The following is a 20,096-nucleotide window of genomic DNA, read 5'->3' as shown; positions in this document are numbered from 1 at the left end:
ATCATTCTAATTCTTTTTTTAAATCTATTATTGAAAATAATTTGATTTTAAAGATAAAAATAATTCATTTTTTAGAGTAATTCGGTTATTTTTTTTAAATAATTTGTGTTTTCTAAAGTAATTTGGTTTTAAGGTTTCAAATAATATGAAATAATAAGGGTTGGTCTGGTTGCCACGATCCGATCTGATCCGGGTTGCCATGGTTCCACGAATAAAGAACCGACCGGATTAGTCTGGGTCTAATGGAATAAACTGATCAAAGATCATGCTAGGCCTGTTCCTATTAGTCCGGATCGGATTAGCGGATGGTCCGATGATCTGATCCAGTTTTGAACCGTCCGGTCTTTGAATACACTAGACTGAGCACATAAACCCCCACTCGAGACTTGTGAGACTTAGTACTGACATAATTTTTCTATTTTAAAAATGCGAAGATCACTAATTGTTATCATAAATTGTATAGACTAAAGACACTTTTATGTCTTCCTTTTTGAATTTGTTTCTCTCAAAGAAAATAAATATAAAAGTTTCTTTTAGATTTTCTCTCGGTCTATATATGTAACACTGTGAACTTTAAAATTCAGATTTAATTAAAATAATAAGTGGTTAAATCGAATAATATATATATATATATATATACGTATATACGAAATTAGTGACGTGGATGGTGAACAATAATTATACGATTAATTGTGTTAAGAAAGAGGAGCAATAGGTGTTATATAAATCATTTAATCAATATCGAACAAGTGAAGGGTTTATTTTGCAAAAAGACCACTTACAAGTGGGGGCCCTTGTCATTCTTTCCTCTTTCCCTCCTTCCTTTCCTTTCCTGCGCCCCCATCTCTTCTCTCTTTTCTTTTGTTTCCGCCAAGAGAGAAAGACAACGAGAGAGTGAGAGAGAGACAACCCTAAAACCTCCCCCGGTGACCGTATTGCCCGAAAACGGAGATTTAGGAAGAGGAGCTCAAACCTCGCACATCCATCTGTTCCATTGGTAATTCCCCTTTCTATTTCTCTCTCATTTCTTGATTCCGTGTTTTTAGGGTTTCGGTGAAAACCCGTAGAATCGTACCAAACTGATTATTCCGTGCCTTTGTTGTTTTTATAGTGTAAATTGATTGATTCCGTGTTCCAAAGTGCAACCAAATTTCCAATTTACGAATTTTTCCAAAAAAATTGATTAGGGTTTAAATTGTAAAAGTGCCGGAATTTAATAAATTGACCTATGTATAGATCCTAACGAGCACGGCTAGCGGGATTGACGAGCTTACCGAGTCGCGAGATCGCGGACCCTCTACGTGCCCTACGTAACCAGGTGCGGGGGGGTTCACGGGATCTGTTTTGGAGTTTATTCGTAGAACTAAATAACGGTGCATATTATTATATTTATGTTGATTGCTTGATTTAAATAAACTGTGCATAGCATGTTGAATCTCTGATTGAAAGCATTTGTTGCCGCATTGCATTAATTGTGATATTAGTGTAATTGAATTGTATAACTGTTATGATTCTCATGTTGGTACGGTTTATCGATTGTTGATCTATCGTTTTGAATAAGTGAGTGGAACCACAGTATGACTTGGATTGATTGTGTGAAGTGAACAGTGTATCATAGTGGAAAGTCTAGCTAGCTACTAGACTTTCATCCAGGACCCTTATACGCATCTGGAGAATGGCCCTAGTGAACCCAGTACCGGTTGGGTAAGGGAAGTGCATTGTAATTTTAGGTAGAACTGTGGTTCAGTGATTCAGTGAAAGTGTCAGTGATTTCTTTTGAGAAAAGTGGTATTCTGTTGCATATTCGCGGAATATGCCCGTGTATATTTTAAGTGATGAATTGATGAGATTGTATGACTTGAAACCAGAAAATAGAACTGTTAAGCCGGAGGTGATCGATAGTTGATATCTGTACCTCATAACCAGACTTATTTATATTATATATGTGAAACCAAATCTTTCTGGAAATTCGTTGATTGATGTTGATGAGATGTGAATTGAAATCTGTTTGAATCTATTCCCGGTACATGTGCATTTATTATTATTGGTGAGTAAATAAATAGATGCTCTATTGCTAGTGTATTTAGTTCTGGTGATGGATTTCTCACAAATCCAGTAGCCCTTTAAATTCCGCACTGAGAAAAACGGATGACAGGTTTTTCTCACCCCCTCCCCTCGGGGAATTTTTCCCTTTGAATTGAAATGTGCAGGTAAACGCGAGTGAAGTGGGACTCGGGCTCGACACGTGAGTATAGGCCGGACTAATAGGTTATGCCAAACCCTTTTATGCCCATTTTGAATGTGTAGTTGAACCCGTAGTCGGTTATTTTGATGTATAGGTTATTATCGAACCGTATTATGTTATAAAACCCTAACGGTATGTTTTAAATTGTTGTTATGACTTAAATGTTGAAATTGCATGTTAAATGTCATTAAAATTTCTAGTAAATGGGGAATAATTGTTTAATTATACGGGGATTTGATCGGGTTTGAAAACGGGGTGAAATTTCACGAAAATGGGCAAAGGAATGAAAAACAGTACCCTTATTGCGGGCCGCAATGAGAGTAGACAGAGGGAAAATTCGCAGATTAAAATCCAACCAGGTCATTGCGGGCCGCAATACATTTATTGCGGGCCGCAATGAATGGAGGCAGAGACCAACCAGGTCATTGCGGGCCGCAATACATTCATTGCGGGCCGCAATGAGTGGAGGTAGAGACGATTTGCAGAGGCTGGAAATTTTGGAACTTGTTGCGGGCCGCAATGGGGATTCTGAAAAATGATGTTTTGGGTATAACTTAGCCAAATTAAATCGGATTTGAACCAAACTTGTTTTAAATCAAATCCTATGATAGTATGATTGTATTTTAATTAAAATTTATGTGAAAAAGGACTAATCTGGACCGTCCATCTTGATCGGTAAATTTGACTAATCTGGGCCGTTGGTTAAAGGATTTTCATGAAATTTGACCTCTCCGAAATAAAATTTTCCGGGCTCTATTGAGCGGTGCTTCGTAACCTCAGACAACGCTCGCAGGGGGCTGCCACCCCCCGCATACTCCTAGGAGCAGCCCCACACACATAAACATAACAATATATATATAAATCCGCATGAAAATCCGCATATGCGGCATGCAGTGGCCTTCCGCATGCATGAACACAACCGCATTTTAAAACACTGGCGAAAACTGCGCGACCCCCTGTTCCGGGTTGTGACAATATCATTTGAAAAAAAGAAAAGAAAATAAAGTAACAGTAACAGTAACAGTATAATTTCTTTGAAAAACTGAAACCTTTGCTCTGAATTATTCAGTTTAAAATAACCGGAAAATGTTCAATACAAACCATGGAAACGAGGAGGCAATCAGCCATGTCTTAAAAAGAAGGAAAATTAACCATGTAAGTTTCGTTGTTCTAATGAAACTGGGCTTTTTAGACAACCTAAGACATATTAGTACCACATATGATCCAGGTTCACATTCTATAGTCTCTTTATGACATGACATACGGTATGAATCTAGCCCATTTGCACATAGATACCCACAAATATATCGACTGTGTATTACACCAAATATTTTTGTTTCTGAGGCAGTTCATTCACAAGGACAACAGGTAAGGTTTTGGGATACTCTCATAGGGGTCAACCGCCAAGATTGGGCTGAAATTTTATATATTCTCAGCACTGTTTCCTTTACACATTTGCATGACAAGATGAATTGGCGATGGGAGACTACAGGGCGTTTCACTGTACAATCTTTGTATAAATTTTTGAATTTTAGAGGCATCCAAGTGACACAACCTCTACTGTGGTGGACTTTACTTGTGCCACCTAAAATTATAATTTTTATGTGGCTTGTGCATTCCTACAGGATACTAACCAAAGATACTCTCATTAGGAAGAAGTGGACCGGAGAACCACATTGTGTTTTATGCTCCGACCCTCTAGAAACTGTAGACCATTTGTTTTTACAATGCCCTAAAATTCAAGAAGTACTGTTTTGGTTAGGGAAAACTCAACAACACATGGGTCAATGGGCTACTTGTATAGATATTGTCCAATTTTCTGTCCTTGAACAAAACTGACCGAACAGGTTTTCTTTTAGTATATAGTGCATTGTGTTGGACTATTTGGAAATATAGGAATGGAATCATTTTTAGCAACACTACACCCAAATCAGCTAGGAATCTCATCTTTCTGATCATTTCTTTGGTGGAATATTGGACAGGATCAGTGCCTAAAAAGATCAAGGAAGCAGCCCTGCTTTGACTTCTTGAGACTCTAGATGCGATTCCGCTCTGCTCTATCCCACCTGACGCCGCAGCAGGCCAGTTGCTGGCGATTGAGGATACACCAGGAGCACACTAAAATACAGTACCGAAACAAAATGTCTTACTCATAGTGTAGTTTGCAATTAAAAATCCCAGCCCTTTTGCAAAACAAATAGTGGAGTATCCCTAGATGAGCTGTGTTTTGCTATTTTGCTATTTGGTGCTTATGAACTTTTTTTATGGAGATACTGGCTCCGTTTGGTTGCGGATGTACTTAACTTTTGTTTCATTAATATGAAACGGGCTTCTAGCCTTTTAAAAAAAAATAAAAAATGGGCTTTACTGCCTTTTTACCAATAAAAAAAAAAAAAAAAAAAAAACCAACAAACAAATCTACGTCGGTGGCGTACACACCAGGAAAGGCTACAAGGAATCCGGTCTCGCCTATGGAATTTTACTTTTAAAAAAAGAAAAATCCAGTCTCATGTTCCGCTGTGCACAGCACTTATTTGCCGATCCGGTGGCTCTCTTCCTTCACATGCGGTCTCGTACTCTCGTAGTCTCGTCTCGTCTCGTCATATAGTTCGACTCACGTTTCGTCATTCGAAATCACGACAGTAAATAGTAGCGTAAACAACGCGGGATGTGGGGCCCACTATCAGGACGACAAGAAAAGTGTGTCCCACGTTCTTCCCACTACGTCCAATCAGAGAACTTCCTGCAATATTTCATCTCCTTTTTTATTAATGGCTGGATCTGTCCCGTCTGTTTCTTCCTCGAAGGAATCTTACTATAATCCACAATTTTTTTCAAAAACTGAAGGTGACAGGAGTATATATTCCGTGTGACCAACACTCCAACAACTCCAATAATGCTTCTATTCAAATAGAAGAAAAAAAAAAAAAAAATCTCCAATAATGCTCCCTGTTGCAGTCGGTCTTCCCTCTTGGCAAATAATATTGACTTCCCTTCACACATTTCCCAATACCCTAGAGTCCGTATGCTCTGAGGTAACAGAATATTTGAGTTCAGATTCGGACCGTTCGATCAGAATTCGGGCCAGATGGAATGCACTGAACCCATTAAATATCGTGCCAAAGCAGATCGGACGGTCCAGATCTAAATTTAAAATTTCTTTTACGACAGTGATAGGAATTCGAATATGCTATCTCTCCTCTTTTAATCCATTTAGATTTAGATTATTGCATTTTACAATTTACAACGCGGTCTAATCATTTAACCACCTACTGCTATGAACAAAATTTCCAGTAATTAACCAGGTCTGTCTTTTTCTCTCTCCTTCCCCGCGGTTTCCCTTGATTTACTTTATTCAACACCACCCCTCATTTTCCACTGACACCCCATCGACTAATGTCAATTGCATAGATACCCGATTTGTGCGCAGACTTGACCGTTTTTTTGCCCTATTTCCGGTTGAAGACTTGACCGTTTTTTGGCACTATTTCCGGTTGAACTTCTGATCTTGTGAGAAAGCGAGAGAACGGACATGGAGAATTACTTAAATGAGAATTTCGGAGGGGTGAAAGCCAAAAATTCGTCAGATGAGGCGCTCCAGAGGTGGAGAAGTCTTTGTGGCGTCGTGAAGAATCCTAAGAGGCGTTTTAGATTTACCGCAAATTTGACGAAGCGATCCGAGGCTGAGGCGATCAAGCGCACCAACCATGTATGATTTTTATTCATTTTTCTTGTTGTTTCTATTTGTTCGTTCTCTATATTTTCCATTATTTTGTAATTAGTCAAATGTCTTCCTTGATGTTCGACTTTCTGCTTAGATATATATTGCTATTCATAAGTTGATTTTTTTTTAAAGAAAGAAAATGATCCAATGATCCATTTTCTTTGGTTGATCTGTGCTCAAATATTTAATTATCATATTTGAGGTACCGAATAAGTTATCTTTGCCTTTTAAATTGGAACTTTTGATTACTGTTCTCCTGTACAAGGTTAATTCCATGTATCTAACTTCATTCTAGGTATCTAATAATTAGCTTTTCTTTTTTAGTATGGCAACATCTGATTATTAGTTTTCTAGGTTATCTGTGTATCGAACTTCATTTTAGGTAGCAGGAAGTAGTAGTAATTATCTTTTATAATTGCATCATCTGATTAGTTAATTTTGTCTTTAGTTTTCAAAAGCCCTAAATATTATTTGAAATCTCAAAGATCCTATTTGGTATATGGTGTCCAGTAATCAGTGGCACCACAATTCCTCCATAAGGAGCTGGTTCGAATCCTGAAAGGCATTAGGGGGGCATCATAGGATGTGGGGGCGTGGGGCCTTGCCCCAAGATTAGGTTTTATTAGAGAAAACTTTGACCTTTGTTTGTTTCTTTGTTTGTTGTGTAATTGTTTAATTCTGTTGTTATGTACAGAAGGTACCTACCTAGTATAACCCTGAAAGAAGTTGGTATTTTTTTTTCTTATTGTACAAAGAACTTATGCTTATAATGAAACTATTTCCATCACGTTATTTTTATTACGTAAATGCATTTGCATAGCACGAGTTGTTATTGGTGCTTGGTGATTTTTTTTTTATGGAATAGAATTTTTTTTTTTTTTTCAATTTGGCAGGAGAAGCTTCGAGTTGCTGTTTTGGTATCTAAAGCAGCACTTCAGTTCATAAAAGGTATGATCATGAATCTCATATAGCAATAAAGCAGATTGTTTATTATTCTCTAATTGGTATGATAGGCCAAGCAATTAAACTCGTCAAATCAGATTCCAAACGACTAAAAGAAAAAATTCAAATAGAATGAAGGGTTTAATAGAGTTTCTGTGGTTGTGTGTTGGGGGGTTGTGTGTGTGGGTTGGGAGGGGGGGGGGGGGTGCATACTGGTATAGAGTATAGACCATTACCTATTATGACCAGTCAGATGCCAATTGTAATAATGCTCAACCTGTCAAATGATCTTCTCTCAGGTATCCAAATAAAAAGTGACTATGTGGTACCTCATCACGTGCGTGAGGCCGGCTTTGGAGTATGTGCTGATGAGCTCAGTTCAATTGTTGAGGGCCATGATCTTAAAAAGCTCATCACTCATGGAGGTGTTTCTGGAATTTGCGAAAAACTCACCACTTCCCCCACTGATGGCCTCTCCATTGACCAATCAAAACTTGCAACCCGTCAGAACATCTACGGCATCAACAAATTTACCGAATCAAAAGTTCGTAGTTTCTGGGTCTTTGTATGGGAAGCTTTACATGACACAACTCTTCAAATTCTCGGTTTTTGTGCCCTTGTTTCCCTTTTGGTTGGGATTGTAATGGAAGGGTGGCCTAAAGGAGCCCATGACGGGTTGGGAATTGTTGCTAGTATCCTCTTAGTGGTGTTTGTCACGGCCACAAGTGACTACAAACAATCATTACAGTTCAAAGATTTGGATAAGGAGAAGAGAAAGATTTCCATCCAGGTTACACGTAATGGATGTCGTCAGAAAATGTCAATTTATGACCTCTTGCCTGGAGATATAGTACACTTGTCAATTGGTGACCAAGTACCAGCTGATGGCTTGTTCTTAAGTGGGTATTCTTTGTTAATTGATGAGTCCAGCTTAACAGGTGAGAGCGAACCCATCAACGTCCACTCTGACAACCCATTTCTTTTATCGGGTACAAAGGTGCAAGACGGGTCTTGCAAGATGTTGATCACAACTGTTGGCATGAGAACACAGTGGGGCAAGTTGATGGCCACACTTACTGAAGGTGGAGATGATGAAACTCCACTTCAGGTAAAGCTAAATGGGGTTGCGACTATTATTGGTAAAATTGGGTTGTTTTTTGCCGTTGTGACATTTGCTGTTCTGGCACAAGGTTTGATTTTGCGCAAGTATAGCCAGAACAAACTTCTGACGTGGACTGGAGAGGATGCTTTGCATATGCTTGAGAATTTTGCTGTGGCTGTTACCATAGTTGTGGTTGCTGTACCAGAGGGTTTACCACTTGCAGTTACACTTAGTCTTGCATTTGCCATGAAAAAAATGATGAATGATAAGGCCTTGGTACGCAACTTGGCTGCGTGTGAGACCATGGGGTCAGCTACCACTATATGCAGTGATAAAACCGGTACACTGACAACCAACCGCATGACCGTTGTTAAATCTTGTATTTGCGGTAAAGTTAGTGAGGTAAATGGTCCGGAAAATATCTCTACTTTAATTTCTGAATTACCAAGTGGAGCAGTTGATACTCTTCTGCAGTCAATATTTAACAACACTGGAGGTGAAGTTGTAATCAATGAAGAAATGAAGCAGCAAATATTAGGCACGCCCACTGAGACAGCCTTGCTGGAGTTTGGTTTGAATTTGGGAGGAGACTTCAAGGCAAAGAGAGAGGAGGGAAAAATTATCAAAATTGAGCCTTTCAATTCTGCCAAGAAGAGAATGGGAGTGGTTCTTGAGTTACCAGGAGGTGGTTTTCGGGCCCACGTCAAGGGCGCTTCAGAAATAGTTTTGGCTGCATGTGACCATTACATGGACCCCACTGGTACTGTTGTCCCACTCAATGAGGACATGATGAAAGAGCTCAACAGTACAATTGAGAAATTTGCAAGTGAGGCACTTCGTACCTTGTGCCTTGCTTATCAGGAAATTGGGGACAGTTTCTCAGAAAAGGAGGCAATACCAGTAAGCGGGTACACTTGTATTGGTATAGTGGGGATAAAGGACCCGGTACGACCTGGCGTCAGGGAGTCGGTTGCCACTTGTCGCTCGGCTGGAATTACAGTGAGAATGGTTACAGGAGATAATATAAACACGGCAATAGCAATTGCACGTGAATGTGGGATTCTGACAGATGAGGGTATTGCCATTGAAGGTCCTGTGTTCAGAGAGAAGAGTTTAGAAGAAATGATTCAGCTTATACCAAAAATCCAGGTTGGTGCCTCTTCCCAGAGTACTTAAATCGTCAGTTATATAAGTTAAATCCAAAAAAAACTATTGGGAACTTCAGATGTCCAAGTATTGAGGCCTCCTTTCCTTAAATTGACCACACAAGTTAAATCCAAAAAAAACTATTGGGAACTTCAGATGTCCAAGTATTGAGGCCTCCTTTCCTCAAATTGACCACAAATATGAGTGCTTTTTTTTTCACTCCAAGTGTGAAAAAATTGCTAGTTTTTTTTCTCTTGTGAAGAAACAGGCAGAGGATTACAGAATAACTTTAAAAGTGTGATTTCCTACTATACACTAAAAAATGTTGAAGTGTACCATGACAATTTCCTCTTCAGTTTTTTTTTTAAAATACAAAATCCTTGCCTTCTACCTCTTCTTCTCTACATGATTGAGGAATGAGGATAGCCTGGGAAATTTTGAAAAATGGGGAGATGGTACTGCAGATATGTTCCGTGTTTTTGGGTTACATGGGTTATTCCTAGGGGTGAGTAAATCGCTCATAACTCGCTCATTAAAAGCTCGCCTAAACTCGCTCATTTATCCGCTCATTTACTTAATGAGCGAGCATGAGCATGACCCAACTCGCTCATAACTCGCTCATTAAGAATTTGTCACATCTAATCCCTGCCACATTTAATCCTATGTAATTTTGTGTAACATCAACCTTGTCTCATTAAGATTGATAGATAGTGAGCATAATTTCATATTTAATCATGTGTAATATAGTGAGCACAATGTAACATTTAATCCTGTATACTAATTTTCATAGTTTCATATTCATTTTTTTTTTGTAAATCGGCAGAACCAAAACCTCCGCCTAAAGCCCAAAACAAGTAATAGTCATAACAACTCGCTCATTTACTTAACAACTCGTTCATTTAAATGAATTATGACAATTTGTTGGATTTTGTTATGATGACTTTTAACAAATTTTGTTATGCGTGGGCACACTATATAATTTTGTTATGAGTCATAAGTCATAACTCGTGAGCCGCTCATAACTCGCTCATTAAAAGCTCGCTCATTTACAACTCGCTCATTTACTTAATGAGCGAGCATGAGCATACCCTAACTCGCTCATGCTCGCTCATTAATCACCCCTAGTTGTTCCTCATTTGCTAGGTTTTTCTATGTCATCACTTGAAAGTTTCCAAAAATGATGGAGTGAAAGCTGTCTTGTTAGCATTATTTCTGATCACTCTTTTCCTTGTTTTTCAATTGGTAGGTAATGGCTAGATCTTCCCCACTGGATAAACACACATTAGTGAAGCACTTGCGCACTGATCTCAATGAGGTTGTGGCCGTAACAGGTGATGGTACAAATGATGCTCCTGCTTTGCATGAGGCAGATATCGGCCTTGCTATGGGTATTGCTGGTACCGAGGTCCGTCTTTTACTTTAATAAAATAAAGAAAATGTTGAGGAAAAAAAAGGAAAAGGACTTGTGTTCCGATTGTTGCTCTTGGAGGAGAGTTTTGAAATTTGTAATTTTTCATATAGGTGGCAAAAGAGAGTGCTGATGTCATAATATTGGATGATAATTTCTCGACAATTGTCACAGTTGCAAAATGGGGACGTTCTGTGTATATCAACATCCAAAAGTTTGTGCAATTCCAGCTCACTGTAAACATAGTTGCGCTTGTTGTCAACTTTTCCTCAGCTTGCTTTACTGGTACTTTTTGCTCTCATTTTTGAACTTTCAGGGTGAATTTCATATATTTATATAAAGGTCCATATTCTCGTATACATGATATATCCCCAAAGCGCGGAATTATGTATTGTCCCGTCAACTTCCTATTTCCTTCAAAAAGATGTACAAACCAAGTAAAACCAACCCGTGTTCTGCCATGGTAAATTTGTTTTTTTTTTGTTTAATGAAAAATTAGGAGAGCAAGGGGGTATGAATATTTTCTATACATCAGACTATATGGGTGTTCGTGATATTCTCATGTGTTTTTTCTAATTTTGTCCATTATTATATCAATTGCAGGAGATGCACCTTTGACTGCTGTCCAGCTACTGTGGGTGAACATGATCATGGATACACTTGGCGCTCTTGCATTGGCCACTGAACCACCGAATGATGAGCTAATGAAGCGGACCCCGGTTGGAAGAACGGGTAAATTCATCAGCAATATCATGTGGAGGAATATTTTCGGCCAAGCATTGTACCAATTTGTTGTCATGTGGTATATTCAGACTAATGGTATGGAGCTATTCGGGCTCGAGGGGCCCAATGCTACTCTCAAATTAAATACCATCTTATTCAACTCCTTCGTCTTTTGTCAGGTGACTTTTAAACTGATCCCCCCCGCCCTCCTCCTCTCAACTGTAGTTATAATTTTCTTCTTTACACCATTTAAACATGCCTCAAACATCAACAAAGAAGTAGAATCACAATACCTTGAAGACTAGGAAACTGAGAGTTCAATCATATTTACAGTCTTTACGACACTTGCCATCAAAATTTCTGCTATTAAATTATGAATAGTGCAACATACATTAGAATCATACAAATCTGAGTTTCTGAACAAGTGCATCTAATTTTGAAGGTGTTCAATGAAATAAGCTCAAGGGAAATGGAGAAGATAGATGTTTTCATGGGAATCCTGAAAAACAGTGTGTTCATGGGGGTTCTTTTAACCACTGTTATTTTCCAAGCAATTATGATTCAATTTCTTGGCGACTTTGCAAGCACAACACCTCTGACCGGCCTTGAGTGGTTTGTCTGTGTCTTTCTCGGCTTTCTCGGGATGCCAATTGCCGCAATCGTCAAACTAATCCCTGTAGGATCCTCGTAAGATTGTAGAACTGTCATGCTTCATAGTGGCCCAAAATATTTGAAGTTGATGATCAGAAGTTGACTACAGAAAGGCTTGTAATAGGTAGGTAATATCTTTTCCCCTTTTTTCTGAAAATATTTGATAAAGGGATTACTCAAGCTGGTGTGTACATCCGTGTGCATTTGTGTTGTTTCTCTTTTTTATTTGTTGGATCATTTTTACCTTTTGAAGTGGTTAGGGCAGGTGGTGGGAAGCGAGATTAATTACCTATTGTTTCTCTGCAAGGCACATTTTGTAGCATCTAGATCGTCTTATGGAACGTCCCTTTTTGTTTTGTACTAATTGCATCTTCTTTTTTCTGGCAAATTTGATGTTTCTCAGTGGCCCAAAACATATGTATTAGAAAGGATTTGTGGGACCTACACACTACTTAAGATATATTTGATGTAACACTTCTTTACAAATTGAGGTTGTTATTTTTTTTTCTCTGCTTTCTAAGTCTTAATGCAAGTACCCTACCTAATTCCAAATATCAGATCTTGATTCGCTCAGGATTGTAACATGAACACCGTAGTATGTCTAGATTTGACACTGGAGACCGGTCTCAGTACATAATTAGCTGGGACCTCTGTACAATTCGTAGTAATAGCTCTTTAGCGGTCACAATTTTGTTTCAGTACTTGCACTCTATACAGAACCATAACAAAGAACGAACAAAATAATGACGTTAACTGTCTTCCTTTGGAAAAAGTACTCGAAACATTAAAGGCAACTTAATTAAACAAAAACAGTAAACAATTAAATAAGTATATCTACATCAATCAAGCATTTAACAAAGCAGCTCTAATCAAACCCATGGCATTTTCTAAATGTTCTCTTCCCTCTCCGCTCTCACCATCTCCAAGACAGCACTCTATACTAATCAATAGCTCCTGTATAAACCCTCTTAACAGTTCCAGGTTGTCAAAAGCACCATACTCACTACCGAGCAACTTCAAGCACACAAAACTGGTCAGACCTTCAACCAATCCGTAATGCCCCTTCTCCAGACCCACCTTCATGGCCACTAACAAAACCGAGCCAACTGCATCCAATATTTTTGGGCTTCCTTTCTTTAGAAGAATCACCAATTTTTCCACCAATTTTTCAAAATACAAAATCTCTTCTTCGTTTTCTCTCTCTAAAGTAAGCTTGGACAATGTTAAAAGCCACAAGGGAATATCAACCAATTTGGGGCTCGTCTCATTAGCTGATACGATCAATTTTTTACTACCAAGACCCAGAATAAATACAGGGAGCCACTGTTTTGCAACTGGTACAATAAGAGAAGCATGCCTCGCACCTAGGTGCATCTCCACACATGGAACAAGATCTAGTAGACTATTCGTGATGCAGAAAACCTCTTCAGACAGATCGTCAGAGGTGGTAATAACTAAATGCAACAATTTGGCCATGTAAGTGTAAGTGCTCCTAAGAAGTAAAAGAGCCTCTTTTGAAGTCTCTATGTCGAAGGAAGAATTTACTTGGTCAGCGCTTTCAATGGCCAAATTTATATACTTTGTGTATGTGGAAGCAAACTTGAGGCACCTTAGTAGCTGGTCAGGTTTAATAAGGTCAGTGGATGTGGCATCCAGCACAAATTTCAGAATTGCAGCCGATATTTTCACAATGTTCTGTGTTCCTCTAACTTTAGAACCTGCATGAAAATAATGTGGATAAAAAATCAATAACCTAGTACTGAATAAAAATTAATAAATGCACTTACTATGTACACATGGTCATAGCCAAGCTTTATAACATTAACTTGTCCCAGTATTTGTTTGATATTTTGCTGGTTATATGAGAAGTTAAAGACTCAAACTGCATATCAGAAACCAGCCTTCTAGCACAAAACTAAAATCACAGATGGCCATAGCCATTGTACCATATTAATCAATTCCATATGCACAATGGTATATTACTTTTACCTTGGGCTCCTTCATTTCTTTCAGAGCTTCTACCCCGCTTCAATGTTGTGGGTTTGTCGTGACATTCATTGTAGACTAATTTCTCTAAGAGTTGACCAGTACAGTTAAATACATGGTCCAACGCATTATCAATTATTGTTGGCTGCTGAAAGAGAAAAAATATTAATGAATAAAATTCATATATTTTGCAAATTTCACAGGCTTGTCTTGAAAAAGGACATCAAAACAAGAGTGGCAAGTAATTTCTTTTACAACTTTTTCAGCACTTTAATTTTAGTAGCGAGGAAATTAGGTACAGTAATAAAATGTACAGTATGCCAATCCTTCAATTCCCAGACTACCTTCTTTTAAATATTACCAAAGTACCATGTTCGCTTTACAAGGCTTGAAAGTCAGGAGGGGTAGTTTGCACAACACAACAAATACACAGGAAATATTTTGTGGGACAGACAAGACATTCAATTTTAGTATGTTTTGGTGCAAAATATATTGGTATAATTGCTTACATCTGGAGATGATCTAGAGGCGTCCTCCTGAAGAGATACATATTTTGCATAACTCATATAGGCCACCACTGGACTTGCATCTAAATCTTCGAATTCAAAGCACTGCTCAATGAAAATTTCTGCAAGTGCCTTTAGGGAAGAAAATATTTGGTCTGAAAAAAGAGATTTCAAAAGCACTTCCCTTGTCTCCTCATTTATCACCAAATCCTTCACTTGCCATGCAGCAGCAGCTGCTTTTGCAGCAAGTTCACTTATCGAGGAAATCACGAGTTTTGATGATTTTGCTTTCTTTCCATGCTTCTTTTTTACCCTAGGATTAGACATAACTGGAGTTGCAACACTATCAACCCCAGGCTTGTCAGCAAACCCACTGACAGCAGATTCAAGTGCATTTGCCAGGCCTTCTAACATCAACTCTGATGAGCCGCATGTGAAAATCAACTTGCGTGCAGCCAATACAACCCGTTGTTTTTCCAAATTTACAGAAAGCCCCACTGAACTTAAAACAATTTCCATGCAAACATCAATTAGGCCGTTTGAACCAGCAGGTGATGGTAAAAGGGAAGAGGCAGTGTTTAATAAGGCTTCACGGGCCTGGTCCGATGAAATTGTATCAAGCAAAACCTTGACCTTTTCAATCGTAAGAAGCTTTCTAACCGGGTCCAAAAAAGAAAAATCCTCACCATCACCCAACAGAGAGTTGATTGTTTTATAAATGGCAATTACCAAACCGTCTGTTTGATCTTGGTCTAAGCCTTTATTAGGTGAAAGTGCCAAGTGGAGTGAAACTCTGACTAGCTCTGCAAGGGATTTTGCAGATGAACCCTCGAGAAGTGCGAATTCACAAAATCGAGCTCCAGCAGTAGGTGACCTCTTGATAAGAGAGATGCAACGAGCACATGCATCATTCAATGGTAGTTTTGTGGGGAAATAGGTTGGGAGAAGTAATCTTGTTATCTTTTGTGCCACACGAGTGTGGTCCCCACCTAGCAGAGAAACAAGTGTCTCTAAGTCCACTATCTGTAAGACAGGTACAATATGGATTGTCTTAGTTCCATGCTATAAAAGTGTGGATGTTTTAAAAGGTACAGACATAACATGACAAGTGATGGTAAATTGAAATAAAATCTGGTAACCAGTATGGTACCAGTTACCACAAGACCAACAAGAAACCAATAAGCCTCAAGCAACAAGTTTACTATAATTGATTGTCAATAGTTCAATTATGCCTCTATTTATTTAAACTCAGCCACAATTTATGCTCAACCAAGTAAATAAACACCGGATACCAACAAGCCCAAAAAAAGAACAAAAATGAGACCAAAAGAATTGCAACCAAAGGAATATTTAAATTTGCAAACCTTATTATACTGCAAAAATCGATTATCGCACACAGCTAAAAGAAGATCGATGGCGGCAACCCGCACTGACAAAGCTGGGTCGCTCACAACCCGCCCAATTTTTGAAAGAAGAACCCGCATTATCTCATGGCTTAATGGGTTCTCGACCAAGTATCTAACCCCATTTAAAACTGAGACACGGACCTCATTACATGTGTCAAGAGACATTTCGTCTATCACTTTTGTCAAGATCTTGGGAATGGTTGAAGTTGAAATAATTTCCCAGAATATACGGAGGATTTTGCACAAGCCCTCAACTGACACAGCACGAATCTCCGGTGCGTCATCGGATAGGAGTTTTTCTAGGAAATATAGCTGTTTCTCAAGCAAATTGTCCTTCTCCTCCCTTGTTGAATCAGGGTCAAGAACTGGGAAGATGTCTAACAAAAGATGAAGTGTATTGAGGCGTACTTCAGAATTTGCAGCCTACAAAAGAAATCAGTAATCCAATCAGTTAGTCAAACTTTCAGAATGAAATCACAAAGAAGTCCTCCTTGGGTAAAAAGGTCTTTAATTTATTGAGAAATTAGATCAACATGATCACAAGGTAAGTTGGTTCACTAGCAAAGTTGCTTCATAATTGTGGTAGTGTCATTGGATATAATAAAATGACAGACTTACCTTCTTAACAAAAACAATTTATGTAGCTTTATTCGGCCTAGTCAATGCATTAATTAATTGTATGGTGCTCACCCTATTTTGCTTAGGCTAATTAAGATCAATTTTGTCATTCGATACAGTGAACACAAGTGATGGTTAAAGATGACTTACTTCCGGATTCTACAACAAAGCTGGGTTTGTTTAAATAATAGAGGGGAATTTCGGATAAGATAAACATTTTATTTATAAATCAATTGTCTAATTGAACTAAATTGAAGGACCAAGAAGCAAAACCACCGAACCTGAAGGGATCTAAAGAGAACCGGTTCAACCAACCGACATAAGAGCTTCTCCACACCACCAGCTGTTCTCTGTTCAACAAATGCACCTAAAATTCTTCGAATGTTTGCATTTAGCCCCCTCGATCCAGCCAAAATTGCACCTTCAATCAGGCCTTGCAAGAACCTGTCTTCAATCTCCTCTTTTACCAAACTCTCTTTCTCAATACCTCTCCAAGCCCGAAAGAGAATTTCACCATACGCCACCAAAACAGATTTCTTCCCGATTGGGATCTGTGACCAAATCAAAGTCAATGCTTCTTTTGTCAATTTCTCATTCAAACCCAACACAAATGCCAATGTTTTCCTTCCTTCATCAGATTTGACATAAACTGGGGCGACAAAACACCTCAAAAGTAGTAACTTTACATCTTCTATGCTTTCATCTTCATAATCGAACAGTGCAAATGCTTCTCTTAGAGTGAACACCCTTCTGACACCAGCTTTTTTGCCTTGAGTTAGAGATCTGGAAAGGAAATAAGGTAGGGATTGAGAGACGAGAAGTTCCCTATCAGGTAATTTTTCCTTCCACCAATCTTCGCACAAAGAGGCGATTTGAGCAAGGAGGGATTCATCAGATTCAAAGAGAACTAGACTGTCGTGTAGAGATCGTACACAAGGGAGGAGCTCATCTGGAGAGATGGGTTTCTCGGGGTGAGAAAAACAGAAGCAGGTAATGGAAGCGTAGGTTTTGAGAAGGGGGAGGTGGTCCAGGCGGGAACGCTTAGTAGGAGGCGAAATGGAGGGGGAGGCGAGGGGAGGGGAAGCGGAGGGATCTTGGAAGGAGGAGAGGGAGGAGAGGAGGAGTGAATGGAGGGAGGAAGGGAGGGAAGGGAAGAGATCGGAGGTGAAGGGGATAGAATGGATTAGGGTTTTGAGGGAGGAGAGGGGCAGAGAGGTCGCCGCCGAGAGGATTTCTTCGGTGGTGGCGAAGGTAGTGACTGAGGGGGTGGAGGTTGTGCCGGAGGTGGAAGAGGTGGTGCCGGACCGACGCTTAGAGGATTTCTTTTTCATTTTTTTCGATTTCTAGTTATCTTCTTTTTTTCTTTCTCCGAGTGTGCGAGAGTGTGACTGTGAGTGAAAGAAAATTTGGGTTTCCGTTTCAAAAGAGGATGACCAGTTTTGGCGCTGTCGGAAACAATTGAGGGGTTTCAAATTTTCATCCAACGAGTTGAGTGCGTGGCCCGGCCCAGAGACTGGACTTCAAGTTCGGCCCTTGAGTCCTTGACCAGCTCGAGTGACAACAGGAGTGATTAGTGAGTGATAACATCACAATTGTCAATTGTAAGTTGCGAATCTCGGAAGCGGTCCTTGCCTGCATCAGTTAAGTTTTAAAAAAAAAAACACTCTCAGAAGCGGGCCGTGTCCAATGAAATAGCAGTCCGATATTTATGTGGAACTGTTTGATTAGCATGATATGTATACATTTAATTCATACGAATACGTAAGTTGTGCGTATGGATATTCAAGTGGATCGCACTGATCATGGAGCAAATGGGACATTTCGAATAAGCATCAGATCGATTTGAGTTTGATATCCATTGAACGGCCCGCTAACTCTTACATGCTTGTGATACTTCTTAATATTTTCTTTAAAAATTATAAATGAATGAAAAGTCTTGAAGTGTACTTTTATTTATTTGTACAAGTGTATACTATTTTCTTTTGCATAATTATTTATAAAAGGCAAAATTAGCGAACATTTTTCATTTTAAAATTGGATGTAAGAATAATTTCTCTCTATTATTAACACAAAATATTAAAATTGGATTACGAGATTTTTGTGAATATTTAAGATTAAGAAGTTTGACCCCATCTCTTCCATAAAAAAAAATTATACAAGTTTTGATGTAATCTTGATAAGCTCTCCTTTTACTATGTATATTAGCATAGAGTTGATGCATTTTAGTGAATCAATACATGTCAATAAATATGGTTGTATATATGCTTTATAATTTTTCAAGCATATTGTTACTTTTTTGTATGTGATTTGAAATGAGGCTCCGATTTAACAAAAACACTGTAAACATGTAATGTCATATAAATGTATCACTAATTACTTTTCATCACATTTGATCTATGTATAATTAAAACGAAATACTCAAGGAGATTTTTAGTATGAAGTGCACAAACTAAATGGTTCAATACCACATCAGCTACATCAAATTAAACCAAACTTGGTGAAAATTCTGGATCTCCATTTTCACCAAAGCTAATATGTTTCTTCTCAAATAAACAGAGATATGTGCAAATTATGATTAATGATGCAACTCTTGATATGTTTCTTTGGGTACAATCCAGGTAGATTAGAAGTGAACCATGCGGGGAACTTTTGTTGCCTTTTGGCAGCAATCTTTGGCTAGTTGATTGTTCTATTAGATGAAACATAGTGACAAATAAATTATTCAAGTTTGGTTTGACGGAGTCGAAAATTTGTGATTCGGAGATAATTCATGTATAATTCAAGAATGGTTTGAAATTATCTGCACCGGAGATCTCAGTTCCACAAATGAACAAAAAAAAAATCAGGAAAATTCATAAAATTCGTGAATTATTCGCAAATTATTCGATCAACCAAATAATTTGACGTTCGGCTCGCCATCACAAAAGAAAAACGAATTATTCGCGAATCTTGTGACTATGGAATGAAGAAGTTGAGGGGCTAAATTTATGAATAATTCGCCAATTAATCTTCCGAATTGAATATGCAATTTGCCATTCCCACTATACCAAAAATTGATTTTTAAGGAAAAAAAAAGATTTTTTTTACGTTTGCAATATCATGTTTCTTAACAGTATATAATCAGAATCTTTTAAAAAATATATTTCATTAAGGAAATAATTAATATGATATGTAAAAATAGAGGTAAATTATCTTAAGTTTTAACCGATCACAGTGAAGAACATCGAATAGAACCCGCTAGATAACTTTCTAGTTGCGATTAACAAAATATTTAAAGGAAAAAAAATTCCCAAGTTCATGCAAGGTCTCAGATCTGCCCTATTTAATTAGCAAACGATACATCAATTCAAGTCAAAATTCGCTGCTGAATCACCGTTTCTTCCAACATATCGCGGTAATTAATAGCCTTGTAGACTTGAATAGTAACAATACTAGATAGCATTATTTTCTCTTCTTTTTTTCTCCTTTTTTTTTTGAAGTTCCGTTCAAGGTCAACCGTATTTGTACTTGAATTAAGCAAACAAAGCCTGAGTTTAAACTTTAAATAAGACGACCAGTATCACATACAGAGTGTGACGGTATTGTTTTCTAATACCGAGATAAATCAGATCAACAATTCCAAGTTTAAAATGTCGCCTA

At 38.3% G+C, this 20,096-nt stretch overlaps 2 protein-coding genes across 3 annotated transcripts; one reads left to right on the top strand and one right to left on the bottom strand.

The window, feature by feature from the left end:
• The first annotated feature begins 5,691 nt into the window (after positions 1-5,691).
• On the top strand, positions 5,692-12,427 carry LOC144572386 (calcium-transporting ATPase 10, plasma membrane-type-like). Its single transcript, XM_078321943.1, has 7 exons — positions 5,692-5,954; positions 6,863-6,917; positions 7,211-9,162; positions 10,406-10,564; positions 10,681-10,852; positions 11,171-11,469; positions 11,733-12,427. Exons 1-7 carry the CDS (start codon positions 5,778-5,780, stop codon positions 11,979-11,981), a joined length of 3,063 nt encoding a protein of 1,020 aa, XP_078178069.1. The 5' UTR covers positions 5,692-5,777; the 3' UTR covers positions 11,982-12,427.
• A 296-nt stretch (positions 12,428-12,723) lies between these two features.
• Positions 12,724-18,024, bottom strand: HEB1 (ARM repeat superfamily protein). Of its 2 annotated transcripts, none has more exons than XM_078321941.1 (5): positions 16,739-18,024; positions 15,798-16,262; positions 14,437-15,456; positions 13,931-14,075; positions 12,724-13,659 (listed from the first exon to the last, which is right to left on the bottom strand). In XM_078321941.1, the coding sequence occupies exons 1-5, from the start codon at positions 17,786-17,788 to the stop codon at positions 12,785-12,787; spliced, it is 3,555 nt and encodes a 1,184-aa protein (XP_078178067.1). In that variant the 5' UTR covers positions 17,789-18,024; the 3' UTR covers positions 12,724-12,784. The 2 variants fall into 2 exon arrangements, with proteins under 2 accessions (XP_078178067.1, XP_078178068.1); XM_078321942.1 differs by having other exon boundaries at positions 13,931-14,072.
• Positions 18,025-20,096: the final 2,072 nt, after the last annotated feature.

Source organism: Carex rostrata, chromosome 20, assembly GCF_964058835.1.
Source record: "Carex rostrata chromosome 20, lpCarRost1.2, whole genome shotgun sequence".
NCBI lineage: Eukaryota > Viridiplantae > Streptophyta > Magnoliopsida > Poales > Cyperaceae > Carex > Carex rostrata.
This window is presented reverse-complemented; position numbering and strand designations above follow the sequence as displayed.

Bases quoted from the DNA above. Each gene is read 5' to 3' on its own strand.
- HEB1 (XM_078321941.1), bottom strand. From the start codon at position 17,788: ATGAAAAAGAAATCCTCTAAGCGTCGGTCCGGCACCACCTCTTCCACC. The intron at 14,076-14,436 runs GTAAGCAATTAT...TTTCTCTTTCAG, and splicing joins CCTCTAGATCATCTCCAGAT to CAGCCAACAATAATTGATAA. The intron at 13,660-13,930 runs GTAAAAGTAATA...ATTTTCATGCAG, and splicing joins AAGAAATGAAGGAGCCCAAG to GTTCTAAAGTTAGAGGAACA.
- LOC144572386 (XM_078321943.1), top strand. From the start codon at position 5,778: ATGGAGAATTACTTAAATGAGAATTTCGGAGGGGTGAAAGCCAAAAAT. The intron at 9,163-10,405 runs GTTGGTGCCTCT...TTCAATTGGTAG, and splicing joins AGCTTATACCAAAAATCCAG to GTAATGGCTAGATCTTCCCC. The intron at 10,565-10,680 runs GTCCGTCTTTTA...TTTTTCATATAG, and splicing joins TGGGTATTGCTGGTACCGAG to GTGGCAAAAGAGAGTGCTGA.